General features: G+C 41.2%; 1 protein-coding gene across 1 annotated transcript in view; it reads right to left on the bottom strand.

The window, feature by feature from the left end:
* Positions 1-10: 10 nt before the first annotated feature.
* Positions 11-24,082, bottom strand: part of PDE6D (phosphodiesterase 6D) — a 45,749-nt gene continuing 21,677 nt past the window's right edge. The window contains exons 2-5 of the mRNA XM_050963850.1: positions 6,903-6,991; positions 3,697-3,822; positions 2,900-3,005; positions 11-613 (exon numbers count right to left, since the gene is read on the bottom strand). Of these exons, the coding sequence (XP_050819807.1) occupies positions 532-613; positions 2,900-3,005; positions 3,697-3,822; positions 6,903-6,991 (403 nt within the window). The 3' untranslated portion in view covers positions 11-531. The remainder of the gene's footprint in view (positions 614-2,899; positions 3,006-3,696; positions 3,823-6,902; positions 6,992-24,082) is intronic.

Genomic DNA, 24,082 nt, shown 5'->3' with positions numbered 1-24,082 from the left:
AGTGTTTCCATTCTTTGGACGGTACGAATGTTTTAATTCAGAAATTTGCTTTAATTACATTATGTAATATCAGACTATTTTACAAGTTTAGGGTATGAGAATGTATAGACCACTACACAGAAATCCAGAGAAAGCATAAAAAGTAAACATGGGAAAGGAAAAGTTTAACTTAATCCAAAACAAAGTGCTGAGAGAAGGTGCAAGTGGAAATGAGTGATTACGTACCAAGATCCAGAGAAGTACAAAGGATGAAACTAACATAATTTACAGTGTTGGTTCTGCACAACCATTTTTTGCCCATTTTTACAGAGTCTTTATTCCCCCCATCACTGAGCTGATGGCTGCGTCTCTCAGGGTTGGGTGTGGTCGGAGGGGAAAACCAAATAACTGATGGGCAAACGTCACAACCCCTGATGAGCTGTTCCCCAGGCTCACACCTACAGGAAGTGTCTTCCACTGGATAGGCAAGGGGTTCTGCACCAAGAACTGCACGGAGGAAAACTAAAAACAGCCCCCAAAAGCCCCCTTATCTCAAACGTAGAAAAGTCTCACTCTGGAAGTGCTTACAAGGAGGTCATCATCGAAGAACTTGGTTTCTATAATAACGTTACCACTGTGGAGGGAAATTAAAAGGAAAGGAAGGAGATATTAGACAAAAGCAATTACAGAATACTGCTGTGAACCATGCTCTTGCTGGCCTGAGCTAACTCCTTGTCCCCACAATACCTCCTGTCTTTTATTTGAGAATATTTATTGTAAGAATGGAATAATGCAAAGGGAAGCCGCACTGTGACCCAATGACATCAGCAACGGACTAGAATGGAGGGCTGCTCTTTACAAAGTGCTATCAACCTTATTTTCCCCAGACAATGAGAGACTTGCCCACTGCATTCCAACAGGGAGCTGCTTCCCCATATAAAGATGAACAGTTTCTGTTCACTGGGTTGAATGTCACACTGGCTGTGTCACAGAGCAGAGCAGGGGAGGGGATGTATACGATACCCATGAATGGTTTACTTCTGCACCATGTTTTCAAAGCCATGGGTAAAGGAGTAGTGTGGCTGGTCACTCTTGTGTTACTCGTTCTGTACTGGGGGACATGAAAAGCAGCACCACACGTCCTACTCTGTTATTCCTCTCCAGGTCCCCATATGCCCTCTAGCGCTGGAGAGACCTACCTCAACCAAGGGTGTCATTCTCCCAAGAAATGCTTAAAAGCAAGTGCCTGTTCATGAGTGTCTTGTCCGAACTGCAGTGGAAAGCTCTAGTGTCCCACATGGAATACAGATTTTGGGTATGACTGCACACTGTGCTGGTCCGAGGTGGTTTTATGTGTTCTGTATACTAAAGCAGAGGCATAGTATACTAATGCTGAGTGTGCTGTAGAGTGAGAGATGCTGCTACCCATCGGTGTACCCAATGCAGTGAGGTGGCAGTGGTTGGCAAGAGCTGGGATGCAGCTGCTCTGCCAGCCCCACTGGCAGGAGGAGGTGTTAGAGTCTACTCACCCCACCCCAGAGAGGGTTGGGTTGTTTTCAGACCTGACCTGACCCGACACTTGAAGTCGGGTCCAGTTGGGTTTGGCTCAGGTTTCAAGGCTCTAATTTTAGGAGGTCTTTGGAGAGTGGAATGGAGAACTGAGAGGCCTAGTAAGATTGGTGAATTTGGAACCTACAGAGAACTGGGGGTGGAAAATGCTCATGTACCCTTGCCACCCTCAATAGGGCTCAGTCCTGAAAACTTTCGGCTTCCTGCGGAGGGCAGAGAATTGTGTCTCATCAGATGAACTTTTGTCTTTATTCTGGATTTTGCAGTCTGGCTTCCCTGGTGCTCACTGGGAGCTGGGGTTGCTTGCAGTGCCCACAAAAAGGGCTCCCATGTAGCATTGCTCTAACCACTTCACTTATTGTTCCCTCTTCAGAGGCTTTCTGAAAAGTGCCGTCAAAGACTTTTGTGACATCAAAGATGGCGGCTTCAACCACAGCTCCCTCACTGTATGTCTAGTTTCCATCAGGGCAGGGAGGGAGCAAGGGAAAGTTTGAGAAGCAGGATCTTCTAGGAGCCCACCGATCTTGGTGTGACCAGCTTCCCGCCTAAACTTGGCAAGAGGATTCTGACATCCTCCTGTCTCTGCTGGCAGACAGAGAGAAATGTTTTGCCAGCACATATCTAGCCTGGGGACAGCTCCTATAGGGACGATGGCCTTTTTCAAGGATTATTGCATGCCAAGGGTCTGCCTCTAGGCTTCTCTTCCCATCAAATCTCCCATTCAAAGTGACGCCCTGGTACTCACTAGCCTGATCTAAGTCCATGAATTGCTGATCTCCTGTGACGTCAAGATGTAAGGAGTCAATTAGAGGGCTTTCATTCACATGCTATTTTGCATAACTAAGCTATTTTATATCCAAAAGAGGATAAAATATTTGAAGCTTGGCAAAAGTATACAGTGTTAAAAGAAGCACCAGAAGCCAACTTCAGGTCACAGAGGTCCCCTGGGTGACACCACCTGAATAATGCCTGCAGGGATGTCAGAGCAAGAGCCAATCAGCAACAGCTGGCTTTACGGGCATGCACTGAGTCACTGCTTAGCCTGGATGTTGAGGGCATTAGAACAGAATTTTTAAAACTCCTTCACAGTCACCTTTAAAGGCAGCTCCAGTATTTAACATAGAATCAATTCCAGTTTCTCAAAAGTCTTAGCAGCTCTATTAATGCAAATTAGGCCTATGGGAAAGAGGAAAATGGGGAAGTCCCTCAAGAGCTGGCAGTATGGAATGTGACAAAGTCAATGTCAACTTCCCTCCTCTTTCGCATTTTGAACAATCTTCTGCACCCATGGAAATGCCAAGCACTGCTTCCCCCACAGCGCGCTCAGATTCTCTAACCCCAAGCTACTCACGTTAAAGCATTAGCTGGCATCATCTGTGATTCTGGTGCTGCCTCTATCAAGGACTGCCACGTGTTTGTGGAGTTAGGGATCACAAAGCCGAATTCAAAGAACCATTCTGTGAAGTGAAAAAGAGATCCAAAAGCTTTTTAAGAAAACCACATTGGTCCTATTGCTCTTTACTTGACTGCACACCCAACTCCTAAAGCTGTTAGTAACAGACACACCTCATGCTCTGCCAGCAGTTTGTATGTAAATTCAGAAGGGAAATGCTATTTAAAAACTAGGATTGTACAACTCAACCTGCACTAAACATCCTCCCTGCCTCCACTATGCCCTTGAGGAGCAGATCGGAAGAGCAATGGCACAGTCATGCCACTTTTCTTGTGATTAACTCAGAAGAAATTGGGCCAAGTTAGATTTCTTTGGAGTGTTCTAAATCCTCCCCGTCTTCAAAAACTTTCCCATGTAAGGACAGCTCGAAGTAGGGGCATAATTAATAAAACAAAGCAGGGAGCTTTGGTACCCTTATACCCCCTAGATTAAGTGTAATATTACAACAAGGCATACTAGATCATGCTGTTATAAGGTCACATGTACAAGTCGTGCATGCATAAGGGTCAATAATACGCTTATGAAATGGTAACTTCAATGCTTTGGGCCATTAGGTCTGACTAGCACTCCAACTCCACATTACTCTTAAAAATTAAAAAAATGTTCAGCGCATCTCATTACCCTCAATCCCAGCCATTTTACAAAGTATCAGTTCACCACATTCTAGTACAGCTGTCCACAGAATGGAGCGATACCTTCTAGACACTGCCCTTTGAAATAAACTTTCTGTTCCAGTCGGAATTTTTCCATTTGTTCTGCTGAGGAGAAGTTTAGCTCCCGAGACACAGCTTTGCATTTCAGGATTTTCTTAGGAACTCGAGCTGTGGAAGGAAATCAGACAACCATTACTCTGACAAATTACAAAACTATTATGCACTATTATGACACCCTCTGAAATGCTAACCCAGTGCAGAGGCTTTGAGCACAGTTCAGGACAAAAAGGCAACTAAAAATATGAGTCTCATTTTACGGACGTGCACACTAAGGCACAGATAGCTTTAACCTAATCCCTTGCCTGGAATCTCACAGCAAGACTGTGGCAGAGCCAGAAAAATACCCAAGTCTCTTGACTCCTCATTCCTGGTAATGTACTACTGAAGCCACGTTACCTCAGGCTAAAATGTGACCTGCAACATTACAAATTACTTTAGAAAATGTGCTAAATGTGGCAAGTAGGTAGAGGGCTATTCTGCAAATGAACTAGTACCCTTTCCCCCTTCAACTCTCCTTTTCAGGTTCTGTATCCTGATCAAACCCCAACCCAGCAAGTGCGATTCTGGTGATTTCACATGGACCCTGGGAGCCATTCTGTAAGTGCACAGGAAGTGTCGGGTTCCCAAAATACCTACCCCAGGACAATAAAACTACATTTATACCCATGGTGGGTATGACACTGCCAGCAAATGGCAAACTGTAGCTGATTTTGTAAGCTCTTTAGGGGAAGAAAAGGAAGTCTGGGAGCATCTGTTATTGTGCTGAAATGTCACAGTAACGAGGAAAAGGGGCATATTCAGTGAAATGACATGCTACCAAGCCCTTCACTCTTAAGTGGTGTGATTCTATATCCTTACAGTGTACTAGAAAGTGTTTTCATGCACATTTCTATTTTATGAGCAGAACTGCTCCTAAACAGAAAGCCTATCAAAATGTCCACGACATTTAAGACATATGGTGTTTGCTATTAATGACTGTAAATGTCTTAAAATTACTCAATCTGTATTTTGCACAACTGACCTTTGGACTCTTTTGCTATATATCTGACTCTTTATGTTCACCATGACCAGACTGTGACTTGCTATGACAAAACAACAGCTGTAATATTAGTACTACATACTTCTGACACAGGATAGTCTGAAAGACATTGGAGACTCTGTTTTAATTAAGTCCCAGTTTACCTGTGAAGTAGGCAAATATTATCACAATTTTATACAAGGGGGAAATCTAATGTGCAGAGGCGATAGGACTTGCCTATGTGACAGAGCTGGGAATAGAATTCATGAGCCCCAACCTTCTCTTCTATCCACAAGAAAAAACACTCCACCCTGTAGTCTACAGAAGCTACACAGAGCCAGGGAAGTGTAACAGTCTGTCTAGATACAGTGAAGGAAGAGGATTCAGAAGCTACCAGTGCCTCTGGGGAGAAGTTGTAAGAGGAAGTCAGAGAACAATGGGAACGAGTGCCTCAGGATTTACATTTTCTGCTTCCTGCAGCCCAGTGTCTTACTCCTCCCTCCGCTGCTATTAGCTGCTCTCATCTCTTTCGTGCCTTCACCCCCAATATTACACAGTGGCTAAAAAGAGGGCAAAGCAGCACTACCCCATAGTTTAAGCAATGAAGCACCAGGCTGGAGAATTACCTTATTTTTTTAAAATCTGTGTCTCAATTATTTTACTACAGTTGTATTTTAAATTGCTGGAACCTTTCCCTTCACAGCAGGCATCTAAATAAACCCTGTTCTACAAAGTTCTGATGTATTGTTAAATATTTCCTTGGTTTCAGAACCAGGCCCGTATGTACAGTTGTGTTTGTAATGATGGCATTTCCAGTTTTTTGCTAGGTGTGCGATACTAGCAGAGTATGTCACTAGGTATGTTAACAGAACTGCAGCTATTTGCTGCTAAAAAGCACTGGTGTGAGACCAGAAAAGACTTGTCAGGCCCAAGTGGATGAGCTCAGAAGAGGCCAGATTAATGTTTTAACACAATGCTTCTCTTATCTAACTCTGCATTTCAATTCAGACCCTCAATCTTCCCATTACAGCATCAGGCCTCTCTTGAGCAGGGACTGTCACGCCCAACTGTGCACTGTTTGTGTGAAGTGGAAAAGTGCCCACAGGGGACCTGATTAGGAGTAGCAAGTCCATTTCGTTTGTGACCCAAGCTAGCTTTGAAACCAAATCTCTGTAGTTGAAAGACAAGAATTAACCCTGTGTCCTACCCAGCCCTGTACTGCATTAAACAGCTCCAATTCTCCATACCCTCTACCCTGACAGCATTACTACATAAAACAAAATCATTACAAAGGAATAATGTCAGAGTTGGATCCTGCTGCCATGTGCCTGCTGCCCTTGCATGATAGGAGATTTTATAATTCACAGGAAGATGAATGCCCTAGTATTACCAAGCAGGATTCAGCCCTTGTCATTTAAGCAAAAATTCGTAAGTAACGCTGAAGTAAACGGATGACCAAGGTCACTCCACTCTTCATAGATCATTAGCATGGTGCTCACATTATCAGAAAAGCCTTTTGAGTGAATTTGCTGAGACAATGCTGTTCCATACATAGCCAGTGTGACAAACAGTCTATATTGTGGTAAGCCTGCTTTCAATTACTATCCCTTTCCAACACATTTCCACACTGGCATGGGATATTAGATATCAAAGCAGAGTAATGGACAATGGAATACTTTGCTAGGCCTCTAGGAACAGATACCAAAGGCAAAAAGGGGAGAGAAGCCACAGACAGAAGTGGAGAGCACAGAAGTGTCCCATTTCCACGTCAGCATTAAAGTCTCCCAGTGCTTTGGAGAAAGTAAGTAATGGTCAAGTTGACAGAGGGCCAACAGTATGCACGTTTCCCCATATAGCTCTCCCACTGTGCCTCAACCGTGATCAATACAACTACAAGCCCAGTCCCAGTCACACTGTGTGGTAAGGCTTATTTTTTTTAATGGATTAAGAGGAAAAGTGTGACAATCAGGCGTACAGAAGTAAATTAACCCATTGAGCTCCTTGTATTCGTCTTAGCATCTCTCCTTTGCCTGCAGCTGACCCACCTGCTCCTTGTGCTGTAGAATCAAAGTCCAAGCAAAGTCTGTCCTTCAAAAGCGGTGCCATACTGACTGCAGTCAGGCCTTGTAGAAACTGTATTGCCCAACCCGACAGGGAGGCCATACGTTACCTTCATGCTCCACTCCAGGTACAGACAGATCTTCTGTTCCTTGCCAGAGGATTTTCCCCGTCTCTGCATCCCGAAGGTTCATCCAATTTCTGATTGGGAGGTGATTAAGGAAAACGAACTGTGCTTTTAGACTCTGTGCCCATCAGCCTTTGCCTAGCACTGAAGTAGGCTACCCGGAATTAAGCAGGAGTTATACTAAAACCTTACTTTGACATGCCATGTATTTGGAGCTACGGCACCAAGGAGGGGAGATGTCCCTCTCATGGTTCACAAACAAACCAACATTAGACCAGAGTCAATGTAACAAGTGAAGGGCATCCACTCATTATGTTTTCCCTTAAAACTGATGCTCTTTGGCCTTGTTGACTATATCCTACTTATGTCTAACGGATCAGGGAGACATCACCAAACTGCAGGGAAGCAAGCAGCAGCATTAATATCTATAGCAGATTATTCTATAACACAATTCCTCATCACCATTCTCCCACCTCTCCAGAGGAATGGGAAAAGGAGAAACATACCCCGCGTGTCACTAGAGGAAGAATGCTGGATCAATTTTCCTGATCTGCAGAGTGTGGTAAAGAGTGCTGTTCTAACATTTTTGGCACAACTAACTCTCATATTGATCGAAATTCTCTAAGAACAGCACACCCCTGTGGAGTTTCCTCGAGGAACAAGAGCTAAACACACCTAGTAAGAGTGAGTAGGGAGTAAGTTTGTAAGTGTTATGTACCAGACTTCTAATGGTATGGATTGATGTAATACTCATGAAAGTTATAAAGGGGTGTGGAATACAAACTTTCAAAGGCACAAACAGCAATTACCCTAAGTGTCATTTGTGCTGTTGAAAACCTTTCCCATAGTGTATGCTGTGCACAAACCCATACTCTGGAATTGGGAATCTGCAAAGCCATTTTGGATAGTCAATATTGTATACCCTGATGAATAGGGTTATAGCCTTCAAAAAGGCTGAAGCAGACTTGCCATATTCCCAAAACCACAGTCCCTGCTGCCACAGCTGATCATAGGGGCATTCATGAAGTCACCAGCACTGACATGCTGAAAGTATTGGTGCATAGCAGGACCTCTGCCCTTTAGAAGATAGCTGTGGCGTGAACCTGTGGAAAAACAGGAGAAAATGCCATTAAGAATTTTGCACCATCCTCTCTAGGTACTGGTTAGTTTATGTCAGTGTCCACAAGGTACTTGGCACTTTCCAGGCATTCAAGAAGGGACATCCCCTGCCATGCAAAGCTTGCATTCTAGGACAGCGGTTTGGGGGGAAGAATAATAATTAATCAGGTTATTTATACAAGTTAAAGCTATTCACTGTAGCAGCACAGCACAGCTGGGTCTTTAGGAGCGAGCCAGAGGGGGCCTTGTGGATGAACTCAGAGGTTATGCTATGTACAAAGGGATGCCTGGAAGAAGGCGATTGTGAGAGGAGCTGACAAACTGGCAGATGAGGGTGGGAAAAACTGGAGGAGAGTTGGGCTAGGGGGCAACAATGGAGGGTAAGTAGGGTCGGGCAGAGTTATATGCATGTACACCTCTACCCCGCTATAACGCAACTCGATATAACATGGGTTCGCGTACAGCGCGGTAGCAGTAGGGCTCCGGCGGCATTTTAAAGGGTCCAGGGCCCGGCTGCTGCGGGGAGCCCCAGGCCCTTTCAATCACCGCTGGAGCCCTGCCGCTGCTACCCCAGGGCTGCGGGAGCAGGGCCCACCAGCGATTGAAAGGGCCTGGGGCTCCCCACAGCAGCTGGAGCCCAGAGCTCTTTAAATCACCGCCGGAGCCCTGCTACCCTTACCCTGATATAATAGGGTTTCAGCTATAATGTGATAGGGATTTTTGGCTCCCCATGACCGTGTTATAGCAGGGTAGAGGTGTATTTATTTCAGTTTGTAATGTACTTAATCTCTGGGCAGACTCACAAAACTCTTAATCTTTACATTGCTCAGTGATAGTACTGAAAGTACTCAAGGTATTTCTGGAGCCCGGGGGAGAAAGCACATGCTTTAGCAGCTTTTATTTTACTTAGTGATGTTTGTTTGTTTGAAAATTGTGTATGTGGAGGAAGTTGAGTTAAAATTTCTAATAATTTTTAAATATAAAATTTCCAACAGACAACCGCAAACAGAGCTAGAGAAGAGAGATTTGCTCAGATGCTTGTGTGCAATCCAGACACCTGTAAACCAGAGGATCACCATGAATGACACCATACTCACCTATTTTAAGGTATTTCTGTGACCCAATTACCACGGTATCTGAGCATCTCACAAGCTTTAACGTAGTTATCTTTACAACACACCTGTGAGGTAGGGAGTGCAGATTTTTAAAGGTATTTCGCTGTTGCTCCACTCAGCATTGAAAACCCTACGTGACTTAGGAGCCTAATTTTATTTTCCAAACAGAGTTACGCACTTGAAATAAAATCCTGAGTGGAACAACTATAGCGTCATAACTCAATTACTGGCACAAACACAACAGATGGATGAATGTGACATTATTACTTTAAGCACAGGGTTATGAGGCTGTACTGACCTTCTATTTCTGGTCAGTAAAAATACACTGTAGGCATAAAGGACAGAGGTTGACAGTCTAAAAAAGATTTCTCTCTAGTTGAAATCCAAACTAACTGGTAATTTAAATTATGCTTGCATATTGGACACTGCAATCTATTTTGCCATTGAAGGTGTTAGACTTCCAGGCAGTGTCCTTGTCAAATTTTGTTCTGTATTGATGTTCCAATGTCATGGTAAAGCTGTGTGTGATTGTCTCCTCTGCACTTTGTATTCCGTCAACTTAAAGATCAATTAGAAGTAAAAAGCTTAACAGCAGATCCCGGCTGTCCTGAGTTTATAGGTCAGCAATTCATGAAATAATTCCTAGCAGATACCTTGTATTTCAAAAATCTACGCTTAAATTGCAGTACCAGATGAAGGTGGCTAAAGAACTCCTAGCCATGATGGATTTATGTGTAAACCCAGCACAAGCTCTTGTAGACTTTTATGAATGAAAAAATAAATTTAAAAATCAACCTGGCCATAGTTACGAACACAAAACAGGGTTTAAAAAAAACCCTAAACAAACAAATGGCACAAGCTACCCTTTATACACTCAAGCATATTTTAACAGACCATAATACACTAACCATTTTACAATTTTTTCCCCCAAGAAGCTAAGCATTATTAAAAAGGAAAAATAATCTATCTTCACATACATACAAAAGAGCATCTTGAACTGGACAAAGTCCCTCACATTCAGATTTTTAATTGAAATTTTGTATTTTTCTTGAACAATCACCAGAGAAATGGGAAAACTATTTCCTAACTCAAAATTTTAGTTCATTTACAGAGATTACTATAATGGGCTAAAAAGCAATGGTTAGGGAATACCTAGCAAAGCAGCAGCTACACTGCTGACCTAATTAGGAGCTTATCGTACTATTTCTGTCATCTTGCATGGAAAGCTTGGTACTAGGACATGCCCCATAGTGAAGAAAATGGAGGCCTTGAACCAAACCCACATGTGCTGTTATCTCCTAATGTGTTTAATTGGTTTAAGATTCTTTCATCCCAGCAGGAGAGATATTGTTACTAAAAATAAAAACGCTCCATCTTCTGAACAGCAGTGGGGACTTGCAGGCAGGATCAGGAGGGCATATGAAGTATCATTAAGTAGAAAAAGTATATTAATATGGGCTTAACACAATCATTCTTCTCGACGAAAGCCTGTCTCAGACGTTTGAGAAGGAAACTTGAAGGTGCAAGTTAAAGAGAAGATACAGTGAATTGTGGCATCAGGAAGCTTAGACAACAAGGAGTAACAATAGTGTATCTGTAATCTGGTTTCTATAAGCAACATCAGAAAGCATAAGATCCTTTACCAACACTTAGTTTTCATGCTTCTGTTATTTCCTATTGGATTTAAGACTCAATATGTCAAATCACCTTCAATTCTGGAGGCATGGAACGATTAGGCAGAACAACAGACAGGAGAACTGTTGATCTATTTATATTCCACCACCTAGCGGGTCAGCAAAGTCTTGTATAAAAGCTGGAATTTAACTTGCTTTATAGACACTTGACAAATTAGCTTCCTCACAGACATACTTTGCTCAGCCTGATAAAGATAAATAAGATGTGCATTTCCAAACGCAAGTTATGTTGTCTTGACCATCTCTGATCTATGAAGAGGAATGTTTCTTTTTATTTTCGTATCTGTCAAAGACACCATTTTTCTTCACAAAGTCAGGATGTACTGATTCCTATTCAGACTTGGCATGGCAAAAGGCTGCTAATTAAGGATAGATTTGAAGGAGGAGGAATTCCGGAGGAATGATTCATTTATAGTAGGATGTGGCGAAAGAAACCATGCCTTTACCTACCTTGCTACTATGTATTTTCCTCCAGTGCACCTGTAACGTGCTTGGATGCCCTGCAAGAATGAGGCCCACACACACTGTGAGTTATTTGGCTTTAATGAAGGTAAAGTGACACATTCGCAACGGGGACCCTGGGCGTTGCTGTCACTTTGGCGGGGAACCCAGCACCGAAGCTCAACTCGGCCTGGGTCGGAGTCCAAAAGCAGGACCGGGAGCATACAGCTATATATACACAATACAAAAGCAACTTATACATATGCAAAAAGGGACTTCCCACAAGCTATGCCCGCCCTTTGGCCTAAGGCCATACAAACTGGTTTCAACCAGTTAAAAGCAAGTTATAACTGGCATGCCGTGTCCTACAATGACCGGCCACTTAGCAAGCAGAGGCTTTCCACAAGGCCGCCGAGAAAGCGGAGATACCCTAGCTAGGCCGTGACACAGTCTTCCGCAGTCCCCTACAGCACCTCTAACTCTATTTTGACTACCTCAAAGGCTGTGGCAGCCAAACTGCTGTCATGTCGTCCATGAAAGTCTAGGTCTTTTAGTTTCAGCCTATGCCATCTTGACTGTTCTTCACCCTCTAGGAAGTTTTGTACCCTTCATTATCTTTCCTAATGAAAGAGCGTAGTTTTTGTAACCAGCTAGTCTTTCATCCTCTTCTCCAGCTTCTCATTATCAATATGATAAAGCAATATATTCAAAAGCTGTGCCCAACACATCAGGTGTGATCAGGGTGTCAACAAGTACACAGGAATAAAGAGTATCCTAGAGAATAATTGACGAAATAGAGTGTGAAGCCAAAAAGCTTCTACATTAGATATGTGTAAGCAACCCCTTTCCCAAAAACAAGCTTGTGTTCTAAACCACCCAACTCGATTTTATCATGTTGCCTACAGTAGAAAGTATAAACAACCAGGTAATCATGGCATGGATCAGCATATTAGTTTAGAGGGCAACAGTTCAGTTGAGTAGTAAATAGGAATGCTTAGTAGCCTATTTATATCAGATATAGATTTACCAGGTAGAACATTTTTATACTAGATTTTTCCTTTACAGCATTTGATTTTGAAGTAGGTAGCCCTTTGGGACTTAGAAACACGGGAGATGGTCAGAAGGCTATTGGATTAAAGATTAGTCACCCAAATGGCCTAAGGCTTTCCCTCCGTTCCAGTCACTCACCCTGTAACCTCTCCAGAGCACCTGCTGTTAGTTACAGCCCCTAGGCCGCAGTTCAGCAAAGTACTTAAGGTAAATCCTACTCTGCAACAGGAGACGTGACTGCAGCATGTCCAGATATACCCACGGTATTTGTGATCTAACTAGCCTGAATAACAACAGCAGCGAAGCCACAGCAGCATGGGTGTACAAGCCCGTCCAGGGCCCTGGTTAGGTACTCTAGTGGCTAGCCCATGCTGGTGCCTGTGCTGCCATGGCTTCACTATCATTGCCGTTGGAGCTAGCTAAATTAAAGCCAATTTGGGCATCACCGCACATGCTGCGGTCACACCTCCAACTGCACTGCCAACATACCCTTAAGTTGTATCACGCCTGTAAAGTCCACTCTGCTTGTACATAAAAGAACACAGATGCCTTGAAGGTTTTATAAGCAGTAGCTATAGGCTCTGGCAGCCTGTGTATGGAACATGACCTTCTTCACAGTCAAAGACTAAAATTCAGTGTAAAAGCATATCTGAACGAACTGGAAGAATGTGAATTCTTTTGTCCACACAGTTTGGTAGTAAGTGCTGCAATAGATACACAAACTGATATAAAATATATAAAATAACTTTGGATATTTAAGGAATATATATATATATATATAATATAAATATATAAAATAACTTTGGATATTTTAAGGAATCCACAGAACACTGTCACCTCCACTTACTACCAGGCAACATCATGCTCTCTGGACTCCAGATTAACAAAAAAGAATGTCTGTATGTACATTACAAGTGTACACAGCATTTTAAACTCAGCTGTTATAAAGCCAGCTTTTGTAGAGGGTGAAGGACAAGGAGTAAGTCTTTCAGACAACCATGACTGCACTCATCCAAGAATAACTCAAGGTACTACGAACCATTGAGGTGATCTATTAAATCCCTAAATGGGAAGAAACCAATTAGGCCTTCACAGCACCTCTGATGTACTCTAGTACTAGCTGGGAAGGAAGCAGCTCTTAAACTTCCTGTATGGAACAAATCAATTGTGCAGTCAGAGACCCAAATATTAACATTAACCATAAGATAGGATACAGCAGAAATCCTCCCCCAACCAACAGTCATTTCACAGTAACTAGGTAATCGGGGGATATATTTAACAGCTCACGGCAATGGAACAAAAAATCCTAGAATGCTTGTCACATTTTAACCCATACCAACTGCTTAGTATCCTTCCTACTATTTTTCTTGTCTTTGTTTTTACATTTCCCCTTATATCATTAACAGTAGTTGCTACCTATATGATCCCATGTTCGCTACAACATGCTTTCAGCTTATGTCATACAAGCCTCAATTCAGCTGGAGAGTTCTTGGACTGTACTTGGTAAAACACCAACTGATATTACTGAAATAAGTCAACACTACATAGGTTCATTTTAATAGAATACCGTTAACAGTAACCACTTAAAAGTAATAAAGAAGTTAATATAGCTGCTTTATCTCTACTCTAAAGCAAAATCCAGGTTTCAGATTTTACCACCTCTACTATGCAGGAAGTCTGATCTTGTAGTTAAAGCACAGGACTAGGACACAGGTGCCGTAAATTATATTCATGGCTCTGTTGCACACTTCCTGTGTGAATTCAGACAAGTCACTTACACCTTGTGTCAGATCAACATCTGTAGAGCCTCAGTGAGCTACTTCCCTACCAAGGGAATGTTGCAAAGATAAATCCATTAATATTTCCGTGGTGCTTAGGTATTATGGAGACCACAGAAAACTGTAAGATCTAAAAGCCAACAGAGGGTATCTTGTAATCAGTTCAGCTGCTAACCACACAAGCCATAAAAAAATACAGAAGCCATCTACTTGGCATATTTTGTTAATGCAGTAAAATCATATCTAGCTTCTGCTGGTAAGGAATTAAGAGTGCAATGGCTTAACTGGTGTAACAGCTGTGTCCAACATACAACCTAGGATTCCACCAAAGGATTCCAATTATCATTCACCATTTTTACAGCTAAAATGACAGAATCAGCAATCCTGTTGATGTTAACTAATGGAATTTGGGCATGGAGCCTACTTTTAATTTCCCCTAATTTTCCTTCTAGTCAGTTCTACTGTTTGAAAAAATTCATAGTTAAATCTTTCCAAGTTACTAGGAAATAGTAAATATTTAATATTTGGTCAGAATTTGGGACACCTGCAATACCACATTTATACTGCAGACTAAGAACTCTCAAGCCATGAAAAGGGGATGGGCGTTTAAAGGTTGTGGGGGAGACCACTTTTAAGCCACTTCCAGATATATTGTAAAACAGGCCAAGCTTCAGTTTTACTAGCTTTTTCTCTCCTCCACAAGCTGATTGGGGAACAATTGGAAGGATTGGGCTTTTGAGGCAAGAGTTACATACCAAATGAGAACCCAAAGGTCATCAAGTTATTGTGTTCTATGGGGCACTAAGCAAAGAGAATAAATTCCATGGCTCAGTATAACAGCTTGAAAAACTTAGGTAAAGGAGAAACAAGATGACACTGTTTTAATATATTTATTTACCTGTCTAAATGAAACTAAGTTGGCATCTCAGAGGCTAACGTTCTTGCATTTTTATTATTTTGTGGAAAGTTTTAAACAAATTCCAAGCCTCAGCAATTTTAGTCACTACTAAGCTGTAGAAAATGATCCTGGCATCGGCAAACAGCCTTTGATTTCTTCAGACAAAAGCAAAAATGTGTGACATCCCCTGGTAGTTCTCTGCAGTCGATGAGAAGGCTTTCTTATCAGTATGTATCAGCAAAAATTCAGCCAACTAACAGTCCCAACAGAGCAAGAGATGCTGTGCACTTCTGCTATAAACACTTCTAAGTCCAATCCAAAAAGACTCCAAAGTTGAGCTTTTGAGTTGCCATGCAAGGAAAACGAAAATGAAAAATACAACACATGTGGTTTATGGTTATAACTATTGTTTAAAGGGAGAATAAATTATCATACCAAACTCCCACAAAAACCTTTAGCTTACAGCAGGTGCTAGTGACAGATGGAGCCAGTTGCCTTGTATAGCAGCTCTGAGAAAATGGTTTGTTCGCTACTATTAGGAATTTTTTTTGTTCCCATGAGAAACAGACATAGTAAAAGTGGTTCATTGAACCAGACTACAGTGCCGGGGAATGAAAACAAGATGAAACAATACAGTGCTTTTATGTTGGCTTTCCGGTGCCTGTGTTTGTTCGGTTTCCTTCTTTGGCTCTTGGGAACTGATGTGCCAGGATTTTTTTGTGCCAGTCCCCCAGCAGGAAAAGTTGCAAGTGATCACATCCGGACATCACTGTACTCTAGCCAGTAAAACAATTATTAGCTTAGAAAAACCCAACGTTGTTTACAGGACCATTACAGAAGCATAAATTGCATGAACAAAATGACCTTCTCTTTTTAATTTGACAATATGCAATTCCTGCCCACCCTGCCTACATTTAAATTGATCTTTATAATTAGCATACCAGAAAAGCTTCAACTCATGCTAAGAAACCTTTGATTATTACCATAATTAATGTAATTAATAATGCTCTGAAGTTTACAGAAACAGCAAGAGAGTCAATGGGAGTGATGTGTGCATACAAGGGAAGAACTTGGCCTTTAAAATCCAGAGGACTTTATCAGAACATAATTTTAAAGTGTAAGAACAGCTATAGGAACAGAAGTGAATGCCACTACAGAGGAAACTAATGGATAATAAGTATACACGAGTAATTGAAAAGCCAATTGAAGCACAAAACAGTGGGATTGCCTCAGAATAAAAAGACAAATGGAAGATCTTCCTTCACGTGACAAAGATTCCAGAGACCCTCCCCACAGATTGAGTGGATGAGCCATATCTATATGTGCCAGAGTATTTTGAGAAATCATTCCCATTCCAACAGATATCATGGTGAAGGGCTTGATGCAAGAACCCCATCTGAAGAGAGAACCCATGGCAAGTCAAATCATGTTCAGATGGAAAATTATTTTAAATAGATGTTTAAAAGTCCCAAGAAGTTCTGAGACAAATTGTGTGTTAGATTCTGCACCTCTGCTCCTTCATTTAAGTACACCTAGCTGTCTCCTGAAATCTAGCACGTTTGGTGCAGTAGCACTGATTGCTGCTATCATAGTAGAGAGCTGGTGCCAGTGGCTTTCTTCACGTCATGTTTCTCTTGCTTTTGGTGGTTTCCATTCACTAATTTTTTTTTAAAGGGAGTGGGGGGGTTGGATTTGTGATTCATTGCCAAGCATCACTAGTAAAAGAGTGGAGAGCACAAAGGGAAAGAAACAGGATGACTGGTTTCCAGAATGTGACATTATCAGATTAAAATATGACCATGCAAATCATTGTTGCTATCACTGATATATAATTGCAACGAATCTTACACAAAGTGGTCAAGTAAGGGGTCAATAGAAAGGGTTAAGCAGCTTGCAGACTAATTGAACCAGATTCTACCTTTAGGGACATATTGATAGATAATGTTTGTTTACATATATATTGTTAGAGATTAACAATGTAAAGGAACAGTTCCTGTCTATGATGTATTCTGTTAATTCAGAGTGTGACGTTATTGACATGAACTATGACAGTATAGATCATTGTTGCAATCAGGGTGTGACATTATTGATGTAAACTGTGATTGACTAGATCATTGTTGCAACCAGGGTCCTATGGTTGCACCAGTTCTTATACTGAGGAGGCCAAGTGAGGTGTCTAAGGAAAGGCTGTAGTTTGCTGGTTATGATTATGCCGTCTGTATGTATCATTTTGCACTTGAAGTTATGAATATTGGCTATGCACCTGTTTGATTCTAAGTAGCTTCAGTGCAGCATTTGGTCAGCTTCTTGAGAAAGGACTATTTTCAGTAAGTGCCCAGTCAAGAAACACTTGACTGACAATGGACTTTGGGAGACGCCAATCTACATCTGAGCTTTCCTGGGAACATTTAAACTAACATGTAAACAATGGCATCGGCCTGCAAAAAGCTGAATCAACATAGACATGTGACTTGCCCAGGTGGCTACTGACTCCATCTTGTTGTTGTGATTTTGCACAGGAGAACAAAGGGGTTTCCACACACAAGAGAGAAAATAAGAGGCCCTCGAAACTCCTCCATTTTGTCTTCAGCTGGCTCAAAAGTTAGCCTCTCCACCCCAAAGAGATGCCTGAAAGAAACTGGAACAAAGGACAGTAACTACGGGGGTGTGAGTGATTGCTGAACTCAGACTAGGAAGGAGTCTAGTCTGTCAAAGAAGCTTATTGAAGCATCTCTGAGGGTGAGATTTACCTTCATTTAGCCTCCTACCGTTTTAGGCTTAGACTTGCATGCTTTTGTTTTATTTTGCTTGGTAATTTACTTTGTTCTGTCTGTTATTACTTGAAACCACTTAAATCCTACTTTTTATACTTAATAAAATCACTTTTTGCTTATTAATTGACCCAGAGTAAGTAATTAACTCCTGGGGGAGCAAACAGCTGTGCATACTCTCTATCAGTGTTATAAAGGGCAGATAATTTTATGAGTTTATCCTGTATAAGCTTTATACAGAGCAAAATGGATTTATTTGGGGTTTGGATTCCATTGGGAACTGGGTATCTGGGTGCTGGAGACAGGGGCACTTCTCAAGCTGTTTTCAGTTAAGCCTGCAACTTTTGGAGGATGTGGTTCAGACCTGGGTCTGTGTTTGCAGCAGGCTAGTGCGTCTTGCTCAACAAGACAGGGTACTGAAGTCTCAAACTGCCAGGGAAAATGGGCTCAGAGGTAGTCTCAGCACATCAGGTAACAGTCCCAAGGGGGTTTCTGTGACCCAGCCTGTCACGCAGAGATCAAAAGGAAATATTAACATTTAAACAAACTGTAAACAGTGAAATCACTGTATTCATCTCTCTTTGAAATGTATAGCAAATCACCTGCGAATGGTGGAAAACAGGCAATTGCCTTATGTTAATCCTTGTAGCTAATTACCAGTGATTCTTAGGAAATAGGTCTACTTCAAAGTCTCCATTATTGCCTATTGTTCATTTAAGGACTCCGAGCTATTAAAAGAAGTCCTGGAACTGTATAAAAGCCCTTGGGTCCTGATCCTTTTTATCTCAGATCTGCTTGATGCTTCATGCAGGGGAAACTTAAGTCCTAAGAGTGAGATCTTCAGCCCTGTCTGGATCACCCTGAATATGAACACTGGACTATAACCTGGGGACTAATTCTGAAAGAACTCTTTGCAACTACACAGCTCACCATCTCTACTATGAATCTGATCTCAGAACTGTATTCATGTCTGTATGTAGACTGATCTTTTAACCAATACTCTCTCTTTTCTTTTTTAATACATTTTAGTTTAGTTGTTAAGAATTGGCTGTAAGCGTGTATTTGGGTAAGATCTGGAATATCCATTAACCTGGGAGGTATTGTGTCCAATCCTTTGGGATTGGTAGAACTTTCTTATATGATAAGATTTTCAGAAAACCTCATCGTATTTGACTGTGTGTCTGGGTGGAGGCCTAAGGCTGAGTTGCTTTAAGGGAACTAGGGAACTGTGTTGTTGGCTTCTGGGTAACCAGTAAGGTATTATAGAAGCTTTTTTGTGCTGGTTTGGTAAATCTAAGTATTGGAATATCCACCAGCTTTGTAGATTTTCTGCCCCATTCTTTGCAGTTCACCTGAACTGAGTAATTACAGCCTGGCTCCCTGGAACCCCAGTCACACAGAATAAGAATTATTTTTCACTTGGTCTAAAGTGGCACATAAGCAGAACAAAATCAGCACCAACAGTAGCAAAATGTTTCTAACTAGAAAAGTGAGCAAACCCTACCACGCACATCCATAACCTAGTATCCTTGTATTCACACAGCCCTTACCTAAAAAGTCATACAAAAACATGACATAGTTTGTTCCTCAACTCAGTTTGTTAATCAAAATGGGGTTGTCATACAAAAGTGTTGAGTTTCTCTTTTAAGAGATTTTCTATTTAAAGTTTGTGACATACAAACATTTTACTAAACCCAGATTCAGTCAGACTCTTCAATAAAATCTATAAATTGGCCACGTTTCACATCATTTTTAGGGCTTTTTGTTTATTTGTAACAAGTGTCTGCAGGCAAATGGAAATCGGTTTCCCCAGCCTAAGAAAAAAAGGAGATGCCCTTGGAGGTCAGCTATCAATATTTAAATTTTAAAAGCACACAATGGCTTCCTTCCACATAAGGCATACATCATAAGTGGTAAAAGGGAATGCATTCTGAATGAGTGAGGTCACGCCACCTGTCCAAATATACTCCTTAGACTAGCTGGCCTCAACACTATCAGCTCCAGGAACAGTAGTACTAGCTTTGCAATTGTGGTTAGCTGTTAGTCCTTCTCCTTCTAAATTTAGGATAGATAACTATGACAGATCGCTTACTGAATGATCCTACAGAGACCCACCCAGAGTCCATTCAGTACAGAATAACTGAAGCCCATTTTAGAGATTAAACTTCTAAAAAGGACTCTTAAGAGCTGAACCAACATAAATATCACCCATATAAATATGTCCAAATAGTCTCATGTAATCTTCACTTCCTCAGCACTTGCAAACATATGAATCTGTCAGCTCTGGGGATACAGATTTATACCACCATCTTGACACTAAACACCAGTGCTACAGCACTATTAGTCTATGATAGTATTAGTGAATATGCCAACTCCTGAATGTATTTGGTTAAAATACTAAAAATAGTTCATTTCTTCTAACCACGATGATGCTTCCAAGATGAATGCCAAATGACCAAAACAAGGTCTTCACAAATGGAGCCATTAACACAGTGACATTCTGTTACAGAATTAACACTTCAGGAGCAGGTGCTTCCTGACTTTTGGGGTCAGAGTGTCAATAGGCAGAGAGCAAGAAGAACTTGGAGAGAAACCAGGTTCCATTTCCTTTTTACGGCCGTCATCCAAGTTTATGCCTTGCCCCTTATTTCACTGATCTGTACTTTACAGTCAGAACCTATTGATATCAGTCTAGAACAAATGCTCTGATTTAGCACTGCTTTGGGACACTGTATGTCAGCGGTAGGCAACCCGTGGCACATGTGCCGAAGGCGGCACGCGAGCTGATTTTCAATGGCACTCTCACTGCCCAGGTTCTGGACACTGGTCCAGGGGGCTCTGCATTTTAATTTAATTTTAAATGAAGCTTCTTAAACATTTTTAAAACCTTATTTACTTTACATACAACAATAGTTTAGTTATATATTATAGACTTATAGAAAGAGACCTTCTAAAAACATTAAAATGTATTACTGGCACATGAAACCTTAAATCAGAGTGAATAAATGAAGACTCGGCACACCACTTCTGAAAGGATGCTGACCCCTGCTGTATGTCCATTGCTGGAGAAAGAGGAAGTAGTCTCTCTAGCAAACAGTTTCTGTGAGGAGGTTACATCTGCTAAGAATTACTGGACATATAGTTGTAGGAAGTTACAAAGGTTTAGAAGAGACTACAAAGTGACTGACAGAAACATCACACCATCTAACTCTAGACACCCTTGCAGTAAAAACATGCCATTCCTTTTTCTTGCCGTTCCTGCAGAACAAACAAAATAGATCAAGGAAAGCTAATTTATATCCAGAGCATTTTAGTGTAACCAATGTAGACCTCTTGGCTTGCACTAGTAACTTGTTCTATTTAATTTTCCAGTTTTATAGTCTCAATGGGACCTCTCTAATGAAGAAACCAGGTCTCCGACCCCAGTGTTCTCTAACTGGCCAGGAAGAAAACACAAACACACACACACAGACACACCCCAAGTGTCTTTAAAGTCTAATTCTAAATCCAAGTCTCCTGGCAGAAGAATTCCAATGATGTACAATTAAGACCTCTCTACTATTAAGAAATTTAACTGATATTACTACCGTAATAACTACACACAATAGGATCATGAACAAACTTTGTTTCTTTGCTTAAAAACAGAACAACATACAAAATCCTTGATTTCCTTAGGATATTTTATGTTAGACAGTGCACAGAAGCATGTACACCACAGCAGTGCTCTTTGTGAAAAGTTTTTGTAGATTTCAATAAATATAGCCCTCTGACAGAATGATGAAATTGACACATAAGTAATCCAGAGTTTGGTCTGTTTTTAAATATACTGTTACCAGATTTGATGGTATCCCAGTAAAAAATACATTGATAAAGTCTGAGAAATAAGATGGCAAGAATACATTTGATGTCAATAACCTCTCAAATGTTTTTAAACCCCCACAAATATGAAAGTGAGAAGTATAGTCCTGCCATGAGTGCAGGGGATTGGACTGGATGACCTCTCGAGGTCCCTTCCAATCCTATGATTCTGTACTGGGTACAAAGGGGAAAGCTTACTTCCGGCCAACAATCCTGCATGCTCAGTTTCCACACTGCAGAGCAACTTTATGAAGCAGATATAAACCATTTTTTTTAAGTAGAAAAAACAACACTCAATTAGAATTGAATGACTGAAATGCTGTGACAGATTCCAGACAGAACCAGAACAACCCTATGTTTACTACTACGTTTTAATTGCTTATTTTCTATCAATTCCCACTATAGGGCAAACAAGGACGCCACAGAGGATTCAACTCCCCTGATAATGCTATCAGAACATGACCATGCAATGACAACAATACTTTAAATAATGGCTTCCTTTATGTTTGATTTATAACTCCAAAAGAGCCATAACCTCCACAAGTACTATTTTCGTATTCTGCCATACTTGGGGCAAGAACTCCTCTGGATTCTCTGCATTTGTAATCAAAACTTCTAAGCAATTACCATACCTTTAGAGGAAAGCTAGTAATTCTACTCCCAGGAGAAAGAACAATAGCAATATGGTGCCATCTCAGAATGCCTACTGGCTCAACACCATTAGGTTCTTCATACTACCCTTTCTTTTGATTGTCCCCCATGCCAAAGATCAGCTCAAAGTAGATTACATATGAAATACAAGTACTATACAGACATCCATGTTTATGAAGCACCATGTAGATTTGTGGTGGTTTATAAATAATTAACATTAAAGAAGTTATTAGAGTAGAAAACAGTCCAACCGCCCAGGTTACCACTTTCAAGTGGATATTGAATGTTTAATAATGTTACCGTACCCCATCAGTTAACAAAAGACTACACATTCTAATCCTTGGCACAGAGACACATATTCCCTCTTTCAGCAGTGCCACAGAGTGGTCTTTTTATTATATATCTGGCAAAATATCATAGCAACAATCAGTAATGTGATGCAGTTGCCAAAAAGGCTAATGTTGTCTGGGGTGTTCTAACTGGAGTGGTGTGCGTTAGACACAGGAGGTAACTGTCTTACTCTGCTTAGCACTCGTGAGGCCTCAGCTGAAGTTCCGTATTCAATTCTGGGCTCCACAATTGAGGAAAGATGTGGACAAATTGGAGAGAGTCCAGAGGACAGCAACAGACACTGCTAATAAAAGGTTTAGAAAGCCTGACCTATGAGGAAAGGTAAAAAAAACTGGGCATGATAAGTCATCAACTATGTTAAGGGCTGTTATAAAGAGGATGGGGGATCAATTGTTCTCCCTATTCACTGAAGGTAGGACAAGACATAATGGGTCTAATCTGAGATCTGGATTAGATATTAGGAAAAACTAGCTCTAAGGGAAGTTAAGCTCTGCAATAGATTTCCAGGGGAGGTTGTGGAATCCCCATCATTGGAGGTTTTTAAGAACCGGTTGGATAAATACCTGTCATGGATGGTCTAGGTTTACTTGATCCTGCCTCTGTACAGGGGCTGGATTTGATGACCTCTCAATCTCCCTTCCAACCTGACATTTCTATGATTCTATGACCTACATGCACTATAAAAAGCATGAAGAGGCACATACAAGTAGCCTTTCTAGAAGGCTGCAGTGTAAGTCCCTTAAATATCTCTCAGAGAGACACTGTTAAGAAAAAGATTCCCTCCATGACAATGCTCCCATAGCAATGTGTATACTGAGGGACTAGAGAAGAGGAAGGGAAACGGTTACTCACTATAGCAACAGTCTCTTTTCCCTTGATGAAAATTCCCCCTAGCGACACACAATACCTAGAGGAAGATATTACTGTGTCAGTGAGACAGTGCAAATCCAGGCAAGAAGATCAGTAGTTCTCTGCAGATGCTGGGTTCCGATATTGTTCACTACTGAACAAAACAAGTTTCTTGGTCATCCATTTTAAACCTTTAAATGTCAGCTTCAAAACCTAATCTCTTTGCAATCTTGCTTTAGTGCAATGATAAAATCAGGTTGCAAGTGTGACAAATGAGGTGTAATAATTCATGCTCCTTCACTCCACTTTTTGCTATTACTTACACACTGAACATGTTCTAAGGGGGCTGATCTTGAAACTAGACCACTTCTTTTTTACCCCAGCTGGTCTTAATATTACTAAGATTAATTTCCAGGGTTCTTGTCATCCTATGTTACCTATAAGTTTTTGATGGAGAATTTTATACCTAACCTTTACCTGAGAAATCAGTCTGATAGTCTGAAACCTCCAGAAGTGGAAATTAATATGGCAATGTGATTCATCTACTTAAACAAGTAAATGATTCTACATGTGAGGCATTGATCAAAGTG

The sequence above is a fragment of the Gopherus flavomarginatus genome, chromosome 8, assembly GCF_025201925.1.
Source record: "Gopherus flavomarginatus isolate rGopFla2 chromosome 8, rGopFla2.mat.asm, whole genome shotgun sequence".
NCBI classification, from domain to species: domain Eukaryota; kingdom Metazoa; phylum Chordata; order Testudines; family Testudinidae; genus Gopherus; species Gopherus flavomarginatus.
Note: the sequence above shows the minus strand (reverse complement) of the source record. Positions and strands in the feature narration are given on the sequence as shown.